The 11,058-nt window shown below is 40.7% G+C and overlaps 1 protein-coding gene across 1 annotated transcript; it reads left to right on the forward strand.

Annotated features, from left to right (window-relative positions):
• The first annotated feature begins 369 nt into the window (after positions 1–369).
• wfdc1 (WAP four-disulfide core domain 1) lies at positions 370–10,853 on the forward strand. The gene is made up of 7 exons (XM_086297953.1): positions 370–899; positions 8,006–8,201; positions 8,365–8,448; positions 8,904–9,044; positions 9,480–9,530; positions 9,619–9,678; positions 9,770–10,853. Exons 1-6 carry the CDS (start codon positions 789–791, stop codon positions 9,675–9,677), a joined length of 642 nt encoding a protein of 213 aa, XP_086154079.1. The 5' UTR covers positions 370–788; the 3' UTR covers position 9,678; positions 9,770–10,853.
• The last annotated feature ends 205 nt before the right edge of the window (positions 10,854–11,058 follow it).

Below are 11,058 nucleotides of genomic sequence, written 5' to 3' on the forward strand. Positions count from 1 at the left end.
CTGTGAGTGCTCTGCCAACAAACATTAGCTTGTATTTATTCACACTTGGACACTCATTCAGACAGCTAGGTGTATTTGTGCAATTTCAGACACCTTGCCATATGAATCAGGTGTGTCCTAACTCTGTTGTAATTCAATCTTGGACTGTTAATAGTTAAAAAAGCGTGTATGAACTCCAGGCCAGCAGTGAAGTCTTTTTAAACCCCGTGCAAAGAAACGAGATAAAATAAAATAAGTCACAAATGCACGCTGACAAAATGCTGTCAAATTTACATAAAGATCACCAGATGTGCTACAAGATGCAACGAGGGGCCAAGGGGCGGTCTCACACTCACTGCCCTCTCCAACAGTCCTCCCTCCCTCCTTTCACCTCCCCTTCTCTCTTCCAGAGACATGTGCACACGCTGTGCCAGCAGACAGTTTCAGCTCTCGGTAACTGATGCACAGACTGCTGCTGTTTCTCCCTTCCCCTCTTTACTCCCCCTAACAATTCTCCTTCCTTTCCTGTACTGCCTCTATTCATCCCCTCTGTACTTTCCTCTACTTTTTCTCTACTCTGTCATTCTGCCCGTCACTTTTCCTCAGCCGGATATAAAGGCAGGACCTGTTGGAGGGAGAGCGCTTGTGTAATTTCTGGCTGCACTTGAGCACCCAGAGTTGTTGCTTCAGCTGGAAAGGCAACAAACCAGAGGACCTACAAACAGCTACAGGACAAACTCCGAGTAAATCTCTGTAATAAAGAGGAAGAAGGAATACTTCTGAGAAAATAAAGGAGAAGAAGGAGGGGGATGTGCAGAACACAGACCATGCCAGGCTCTTTGCTGGTGCTCCTGTCCCTGTTGGTCCTGTCCACAGGAAGTGATGCCAGAAGAATCAGGAAAAGAGGACTCAACCATAAGGTGGGGCACATAACCTCACCTTTCTACTGTACATACGAGTGTGTGTATTTCTCTGTCTCGGGGTTGTTTAGAGAATCTTTTAAAGTGGAAGTCGGTGAAAGCTCACAGCACTGCAGTACAATGTCTGCTCGGTTACAGGGAGGCACTTTGAGCTGTCAGGGCAGTTTTGTGTCTGAGGTGAGAGGTGTTCGAGTAGGCCTGAGGGCTGTGATTAAAATGACCGATAGTGTTGTGGCATAGTACAAAACACATTTACAGAAAAAGTGCATTTACTCAGGTTTTATACTCAAAGGAAGAAATAGATATTTTTACTCTACAATCACCAGCTGGATATTTTAAATCAGATTAAATTGGTAAATAAAGTTATATATTATATCTTGTTTTATATCAATTCCAAAGTCGTGGAGGAAAAACAACAAATTGCAGCTCTGAAAGTTAATTCAGGACTTTTCCAAACCCAGGAGCGTGAAATTAGATTTGTGGCACCCCACATGTCCCAGCTATGCTAACTGTGGCTAGGTAATGACCATGATTTTGATTAAATAGGCCCAATCCACACGATGCTAGCTTTTTTTATATGATCACTTATTATCATCGGGAAATATTGTAGCTTTTAACGGAAACTGTATGAGATAGGCATGCTTGTTAGTTTTCAGATGAAACATTGAAACAAATACATTTAAAAAAATGCTAAAAATCAGATCAACAAAAATGTAACAAAGTAAGTACGTAGTTCAGTCTGGAGAAGAGTCGGTGTTTTGCTTGAGAGAACTTTAACATTTCTTTCACCGTTGCGAAAAAACGGTTTGAGAGCAGATGTGCTTTGATTTATAGATGCATGAAAAATCCACTCAGACAGGCGAGTTTTGAAGAGTAACAGAGAGTGTGCAACAGGTTGGAATAAGTAATGATTCTATAGGAGCAGTGGGGGGTATATGGGATGTTCAGCATTAGTTGGTGTGTGTGTGTGTGTGTGTGTGTGTGTGTGTGTGTGTGTGTGTGTGTGTGTGTGTGTGTGTGTGTGTGTGTGTGTGTGTGTGTGTGTGTAGTGGATTATTAGGGCAGGAACTGAATTTGCAGGCCAGGCCCCCGCTTGTTAACTCAGCTCAGTGTAGCTGATTGATCATCTCTAACAAGGGCTCACTGTAGCGTGCTGCCTTTCCTCTCTGTAACCTTTCATGCTTCAGTGTTCTCACCTTCTGACTTGTTTGTGGCCTCTGTCTCTCATTTTCAGCCTTTCTCTAATACTGTATGTAACTGTTACCATTCCACCCTCGTTCTGACCCGATTTCTCTTCCCCGCTGACCGTGTGCTTCTCTCAGTACACCACCCTCCGTTTTCCCTCAAATATCTTTCTCTGGTCTCCTCCTGCTCTCAGGATGGGCCAAAAGAACCGTCCGTCTGGACTCTGCCTCAAAGCTGCAGTAATTGGAACATGCTGAGACAGCTCTATAGACAGAGTTTGCCTTTTACTCCTTGAACCTTTTCATCTCGGTATCTTGCAATCTTTCTTTTTTTTAAATCTCCCACATACACACACTCAGCCTCATTCATAACGCCAAGGCCATACAGAAAGACAAATTATAGTCACGCAGTATTTAACATACACACTCCACAGAAGGATATTTTGTCTCGAAATTTTTACATGCAAGTAGGTTCGTATATTAATACAGGAGAGGAGGTCAGATTTTGGCAGATGTTTGTTTTAACCTTAAAGAATGTATTTTGGTCAGTAATGGATAGAACACGCTGACATTTTCCCAAAACCAAAGTATCACTTGGATTTAAGAGAAGTGCTACATGCACTGTGTACACCAAGAGTTGATCATTTAGTATACTTGTAAATCTTTTGAAAGAAAGGTGTTTGCATGACAGTCTTTCCATGTTCCATCTCTGCGCTTCAATAGAAACATGCCGGTCTAAGAATGATTTACATGTAATCAGAGTATTTAGGTAAGAAATGGGCCTAAAGGCTGCAATGGTCAGAGTGATAGAGATGCTAATAGAATTAGGCCAGTTTTCAGCACCTGTCTAATCAGGCTGGAGATTGCCTGTTCTGTTTAAGCGCTTAAAAGGAACAAAAAGGAAATGGACCCACTCTTATGTCTGAGATAAATACCTCAGCAGCGCCTCAGTTTGAAAGTTTTGGAAATCCCCCTCTTACCAAATCATTGCCCAGATTTTCAGATTCCAGATTTGCTTTGCACACACCCACCACTCAACCAGATTGTTTAGTCTCATATAGCCATAACACAGTCTGGCTCAGACATCTGCCTGGGCATGCCCGTGTGCAAAGCAGTGTCTCACAGTAGCATTATAAATCTTTAGTTTCATCTAAGTGAAGTGATGTGGGCCCTTCTGACAGTATCTGCTATTAAGCAGAACGTGAAACACTTGGGCTTCCTGGCGTTTGTCTGGTCATGTGTTTGAAGGATAAGCATGCAACTGCTGCCTGATCTTTGAGAGATTTGTGGACATTTGTGGCGTAAATGTTGCAGACTGGTGGTGATGGCTTGTCTTGTAATGCAAACAGTTTCAGAGCTAAAGTTTGAACACTTTAATGCAAGGAATATTGTTTCCAGCTGTATGCAATTGCTCTAAGCTCAAAACTCATCTGTTTAAAACTACTTTCCCCCTGTGATCACATGTGCACTGTCTACTTCTAACTTCTTTATTTTTAGTGCTCTTTTACTTGGTTTTTGTTCATTTACTGTACAGGGCCCCTGAGTGTTTTGAAAGGTGCTTGTAAATGAAGTGTAATATTATTATTGTTTATTATTAGGTAAAAGGGGAAAAGTCTGTAAGCCTGGGATTTATAAATGCATGGAAGGCGCTGACTGTAGAAAGACCAGGCCACGTTTGTAGCTGTGAAGTTTTAAATATGGTGACTTTAAACATGTAGATTTGCTTTGTGGAGGCTCAGAGCTCTGAGAGGACAGAGTGTCAATATGAAGGAAACTACTGCAGCCATTGGTCATTAGCTATAAACCATCAGTTATATCATAGTAGTGTAACACTATTCTCGCTTAGAATCTACAATTTGGGATAATTTTTCTGTTATTATTAATATATTCTAATGAATATATTTGTTTTCTTTTCTGAGACATGACCTGTCAGCTATTTAACTCTGCAGCTCAAAGCAGGATTAATTCCAGTTAGATCTGAGTCTGGTGGTCAGCAGCACATTACTGGACATAACACTGGAGCAGATTATTGCTCAGTACCACAAACCTCAAATATAAACTCCCGTCCAAATCATCCCAAACATTCCTTCTGTTGAAAGAACGTTGTGTAAACCAACATGATGTCTGTCAACATGATTTCCCATCATTCATTAAAGCTCTCATGTCTTACTGATTTACAGTTTGTCTGTTTTCCTCACAACTTAGCCTGCTGCGTTTGCTCTTCTGTCTTTCTGTCAAACTGACAGCTGCTCTAGAAGCAGGAAATTGGGTCTCACAACACAAAATCTAACCAGATGTGTGCTGTGAGTTTCTTCATTTAGTAAAAGCTGAAGATCTTCCAGATTTAAAATGAAACCTTGAAACCTAACCAAAAGACCAAACACGTTTACCTGTGTGTACACCATGGAAATATATACAACAATCTTTATTTATAGAGCACATTTAAAAACCAACGACATGCCAAAGCGCTTAACATAAAACAAATTAACACAAGTATAAACAGAGTCATAAAAAAATAGAAGTGTAAAATTATGTTCACAGGAAAAGCCACCAATAGAAAAAATATAACTATAGCACAATATAACTATGCCATCAAAACACAATGGCGACAAGACACACACAGCGGAAATAAAAGCATGATAGGAAAATTAAAAGAATAAATAAATCTCTGCAAACAAGGCCAGCATTTAGCCGGTAGAAAAAGCAAGATTAAACAAATACGTTTTAAGCCGTGATTTAAAAGATTGAATAGAGTCAGACGCCCGGATGCTAGTCGGAAGGTTGCACAACTCTGGTGCAGCCAGAGCAAACGCTCGATCACCTCTAGATTTCAACCGAGAGATCTAGGCTGCACCAGCAGCCTATATATATTCTTTGGTTTGTTTGTAGATCCAAGTTTCTGTGCATGTGTGTGCTCGTGCACTTGCATCCTTGCACAGACGAAGCAGAAAATGTTAGTATCTGTCTCCGATTTTGTTTTGTCGTTACTTCAAATGGTCAGATTTCAGTTCAGTTAAGGAGCCAGGCGTGGTGGCTTCTCCTCATCACCTCTCTGTGAGAAATTGGAACGAGTGAAAGAATCAGCAACTGAGATCAGACTTTAAAGCTACCGTCGTGTTGCTTTTCGACACCAACAGCAGGGGAAGAAAGAAAATGAAAGCATCAAAGAGTGAGCGAGATGGAGTACAGACAGTGACAGATAGATAGATGGAGGGGAAAATATTCCCACAGATATTCATGAACATCACACACAAGCCTGCTGGCAGTTTCTTTATTGGGGAGAAGCAGCAGACAGGAGTGTAAATAAACACTGTGGAACATCTGAGAGATGTGTGTGAGATTTTATGATAGACTTCAAGAAACAGAGCATGACAGCCCTTCTGGCGTACAGCAGTGGAAAAATCACGAGATGACAACTGAGAACAAAGTGGTTAAAGTAAAAGAAGAGTAACAGATATTTAACCAAAGCACAGTCCGAACCAGCATGGGTGATGGTAGCGTTCTCGGGGAGCTGTAATAAATCAGTGAATGGCTCCTGCAGTGTGCACTTTTGCCTGTATGGTATAATTAAGAGCAAGTTCAAACTACACACACACAAAAGCATGCAGTTGAATAAACAGGAAGGGCACGCTTGAGCTTTTTGTAGGAGAGGTTTGCAGGATACACTGGGAACAGATCGGATATAAGATAAGTTCAGATAGTGTAATAATCATTATGTAATTATCCAGTCTGAGCAAACTATCCAGTCATTCACAGAAGAGATGCTGTGAATGAGTACGGAGCTCCAGTAGACTCCTGTCTGTATGAGGCCAGCATACACATAAAAATTAGAGTGGAATTTAACTAGAAAAGCAATAAAATAATCACTGACCACCGACTAACATCAGAGACAACACCCGCAGCAAACTGACAAACAATATTCTTGTTCTTTGGAGATGAAAAGCTTTACTAAGGTATCCAGTTATTTCCTGTTTCTGTCCATGTGTCAAAACGACTGATGAGAAACAAATTTCAGGCCCAAAGTATCAGGCAAAAGAGGAATCTCATTTCAACTCGGTAAAATAATCGAAATTTCAAATTAACCGAAGAACACAACGTTCTCTCCATCTCGCCGACCTCACCCCGTACACCAAACACCCACCGAGCTCCCAGCTGCCAGAAGAAACGAATTCATTTTTAAAGTGTTTGTGGTGCCACCATGAGTGCCAAACATTTGTCTTTTGTGTTTCACTGGTTGGTTCGGAGGAACAGCCTGCAAGCCTGCCAAATAAACAGCACAGTTTTAATGATCGTGTGCCACCCAGAAGCCAATTATCTAATTACAAATCTAGTGTAAGAAGAAACAAAAACAAATTCCTCTTTCTCGCTTTCATCTGCACTCTGGCCCATTCAGAAACGATGCTGCAGTTTCACTTGTTTCTTGCACCGTGTGCTTTCAACATCATGACAAACAGTTTGACAGAGATGCACTACCTTGACCAGTTTAGAAAATAAACTCTAGCCAATTAATAAAATATTCCCCAAATATGTTCCTCCGCTCTGGAGGATCCGAGGTTAAACCAAACTGTTCATTTTGATACAGTTAAAAGGAGAGAAAACACTGACGCTTCATCCAGAAAAGTAAATACAGTTCGTGAGAAAATATGAGAGTTGGTGTTTAGTTGATGGCAGCTGTGCTTCTTGGGATTTTGCTATAATAATTTCCATGTGCACAAACCCCCAGAACAATGAATGGTCACTTATTCTGTGGTGCACAACATCAGATATTCAATACCAGCAGTGAACAAAAAAATATAATAAAAAAACAAAACACTTCCCTCCACTTGTTCTTGCCAGAACTGTGTGTGAAGTGGATCTTTGCTCAGCTTCATAGTGGCCTACTTTCTCCCTCTCATTCACCAGGGAAGTAAGTGTTCGGTCCCACACTGAAACACCTGACCAATCCAGGTTAAGGTATTGGTAGGCAGGCATGCATGCAGAAATCAAACCTTCACCGCTCCTGTGCACAGTTCAGCTAAGTGCGTGCTGGATGTGCTCCCTCAGGTGTATTGTCGCCCTCTGCTGGTTGCAATGTGGTCACAGATATTATTACACTGAATGAAACTCTCCCAGTCTAATCTACATACATGCAGCACAGCCAGCACCTATTCTGAAAATACTTCCTGTCTACAGTGAAACTAAGCTTTTACTTCAACTGATCAAACACACACGTCCACACATGTGCAATAGCAATAACACTAAACGCAATACTCTTTTCTGGCATTGTTGTATTATACTTGTATATAGCATTTGTATTCTATTTTATTCGATTGTATATAGTATTTTATTTTTATTTTATTCTATTCTATTGTGTACAGTATCTCATAGATATATTATTCCAGTGTTTTTTCTCTAATTCTTCAATGCAACTTTGCACTGCACTGCTGTAACAAAATAAATTTCCCACACGTGGGACTAAGGTTATCTTATCTTATCTTACTGTGCTTCAACTTTACTAACTGATCAAAGTAAACTTGTATTAGGAGGCCAGTGATTAGCTTTACTTACTTTATTTTGAAATTCATTTATATAACAGCATGTGAAATCCTACAGAGACATCCATAATGTACTTATTATGGTTTTGTTTACAGCGACACCTGCAAAGTTAATGTGACTCCAGACTCCAGAGCTGCATTTTTATGATCTGTTGTCTTTTAACCGTGTTATTAAAAAAATAAAAAGCATATATCTATCTATCTCAATATCTACTAATTCTGAAGTCGGTATCTCTATTTCTTTTTGTGTGTGTTGCCCTCACATTGGCCTCCAGGGTAATATGTTCCAGTACTTTAAATAAAGAAGAGAGGGTATCGTGCATCAAAGTAACAGACCCCATCCATGGTATATTTCAGACATTTATCTGTCTTTCTTTCTCTCTTTCAGGATTACGAGTATCTCAATCATCCCCAGTCCACACAGCACCAAAAGAATGACCGGTGTCCACCGCCGCCCCAGATGTTACCAGAGCGAGCCTGCGAGGTCCCGGGCTGCCGCTCAGACTCAGAATGCGAGCGCCACAAACGCTGCTGCTACAATGGCTGCATCTATGCCTGCCTGGAGTCTGTGCAGCCACCACCAGGTCAGCAGAACCAGCAGACTGGAATTAAAATAGGGCTTCAAATTATATTAAAGTGATTATTGGTTGGCAATATTTTGATGTTCACAGAAATGCAGGAAGTTATATTTTTCCTCGTATTGTTGTTGAGTATTGCAGTAGCTAAGGATGTGTGTGTTTTGAGCAGTTCTGGACTGGCTGGTGCAGCCCAAGCCTCGATGGTTGGGGGGTAACGGTTGGCTGCTAGACGGTCCTGAGGAGGTTTTGCAAGGTGAGGGCACACACCTGAACAGTTAAGGGTAACACACATGTGAGTCCAGAAAATCCATCTGCAGAACATTTTTGAGTTTTCAGTGCAATATTGTGCAGTGATATTTAATCAGAAGTCACTTTCCTCCCTTCCTGTGTGACAATAATAATCACAAACTGTAAAGACATCTTCACTGTAATAGTCCCACCAGTCTCAAATACAACGCTCCACAAATATTAACAGGAGGGCAGACTTGCTGCTCATTTTCCTTTAAAAAAAAACAACTCTAAAACTTTGAGTTTTTTTCTGAGTTTATATTTGTATGCTGGCATTTCCTGTGGGAAATATTGTTTTTTAATTATTTGAAGGAAAGCCAGAATATAGTGCCACAAAATGACTTTTGCTCTTCTTATTGTCGTTTCCTTGGATACAGAGTGTACAGAGTGTGTTGGTTTTTGTATTTTTTTGCCCACTAGCTGAGGCCTGCAGTACTACTGAGGATGGAGATGAGCCTCTGCACTGTCCTACGGGCTACGAGTGCCACATCATCAATCCAGGAAACCCAGCCTCTGGCATCCCTAACAGGGGACAGTGCATCAAGCAGCGCGGCAACTCTGGTATTATTTTATTTCCCTTGACTTAAATGTTTTAGTGATCGCTCACATGATTGTGATGTGGCTTTAAATGTAGAATTTAACACACATTCTCTCCTATCTATATGTCACTTTCACAACAACCGTCTGATAGAGCTGCTCTCAAAGCTTTGTGCTCTGAAGCGCCACAGGGCAGGATGAGAATGCCAGGCTGTGCCAAGCATTCTGCTCTGGTGTCTCTATCTTGGCAAATGGCACGCTGTTAGATGCCAGGTTTCTCCTTTGAAATAGATCTTGAAATAAACATGCTGGAGTGACCTTGCAAATGAATAGACGGCCACGAGATGAACTGATAACGTGTGATTGAAGCTGTTGGCAGAAATATTAAACCAAGTATTTGACAGAGGGAACTTTATCCATTCATTCAGTTTGTGCATATAACGGTGATTTTAATTACAGATGGACGTAGCTTGAGACACAAATACTTTAAGGACTACAAGGACTACTTAGGTAAGAAGCTCAAGTGAATAAAAGCTTCAAACTGAATATTAAGTAAAGCTAATATGTCTGACATCATTGTGGCTTTTTTATTTGATAGGTACCAGCTCTAACAGTGCAGTGGGCTATGAAAAGCATCACCACAAGCACCTGGGGTGAAGTATGTTCTCAGCCACTCACATAAAAATAAAATCATCCTCATCTGCATTTTCCTGTAAACAGACCCATTTTTTTTTCTCATACCTGCTCAGGTCGACTTGAACTCAGCCTCAGCTTCGAGCATAGCACAACCTCAGACATCAGTCCAGTCCTGTTTGATCCGCTCGCAGCTAAACCGGGATCAGATCTGACCTTTTTTTAAACTACGCCTCCAGCTGCTACCTCCTCTGCGCAATGCCTCTCGTCAGTCACGTGTCCACAGGGAGACGAGTTTCTCACACTCTCAGCATGCATCCAAAGAAAAAAAGCACTTTTGTCCCTCTGTTTGATGTCAGCAAAAAGGGAGGAGGAGAGGCTTTTGGTGAAGGTAGCGCAAGGTGCAAACTGAAGCTGATTAGCAAAATTGTCTGAGCAACCCCGATTTTTGCAGCCCCCTCCCCCCTCTCTATAATTTGTTCCTATTTTCATCCACTGCCATGCTCTCTATTCTTAAGACTGGTCAGCAGAAAAAATCAAGACCATGTGGGCTTCATTCTTAGCTCTAAATTCCTCTTCTGAAATCTGGAATGTTTTATGGACAAGAGGGAAAAAAATCCAGGTGTAGCCGTGAGTCAGCTAAGAAAATCCAGATGTTTTATATTATGCGCTAATAACTCTTAATTAAAAAATAATACCATGTGAGTATGTGGATCAGTAAATTCAGAACAGCTGCAGGTATGTACAAGCTAACAGATGCTGACTGTGACTTGGAAAGCAAAATAAAGAAAGACAAAACTGTTTATTTAAGAGGCCTATTCGAGATGCTCCCCCTGTGAAAAAGAAAACTTAAATTAACCTACTGAAGGAAAGTGACTCGTTTTGAAAAGACTGATTTCATTTACACTTCTTTGACGACTTATGCAGTAAATATGTACCAGTTCAGAACAGTTATTCATTAACATACTATATGAGAGACAATAATCCCTGCTGCAGTATACACATGATAAAAGAAAGGGATTTTGCTTCCATGTAAATATTTAAATGGTGCTTCGGTAATTGCTGCATATAATAACAGAAGAATAAGCTGGTCACACGTGAAAGAAAACCACTCTGTGCAGAACTAAAGTGATGTCTGAATATTTCCATCTGATTGGTGCTATGTCGCTGCCTTGATTATTCTAAATAAACCACTTTATTTTAAAAAAAGTTGTCCTTTGGTTCTCTTTCCCAAGTCATTTTAAGATGTGTGAAAATACTATTCACATTCTGTCAAGCCAAGAACATTTATGTACATCTGCATGCAGTCAAATTAGCTTTCTGTTCACGATCTAAAAATGAAACGAAAAGGCAAAAATAATATTGCACGGTTCTTTTCCCAAGAGAAACACAGACTTCTTTGTTC

The sequence above is a fragment of the Aulonocara sp. 'chitande type north' Nkhata Bay genome, linkage group LG7 (assembly GCF_057382095.1).
Source record: "Aulonocara sp. 'chitande type north' Nkhata Bay isolate Kocher_YH1m ecotype deep benthic linkage group LG7, A_spYH_male_GT1.1, whole genome shotgun sequence".
NCBI classification, from domain to species: domain Eukaryota; kingdom Metazoa; phylum Chordata; class Actinopteri; order Cichliformes; family Cichlidae; genus Aulonocara; species Aulonocara sp. 'chitande type north' Nkhata Bay.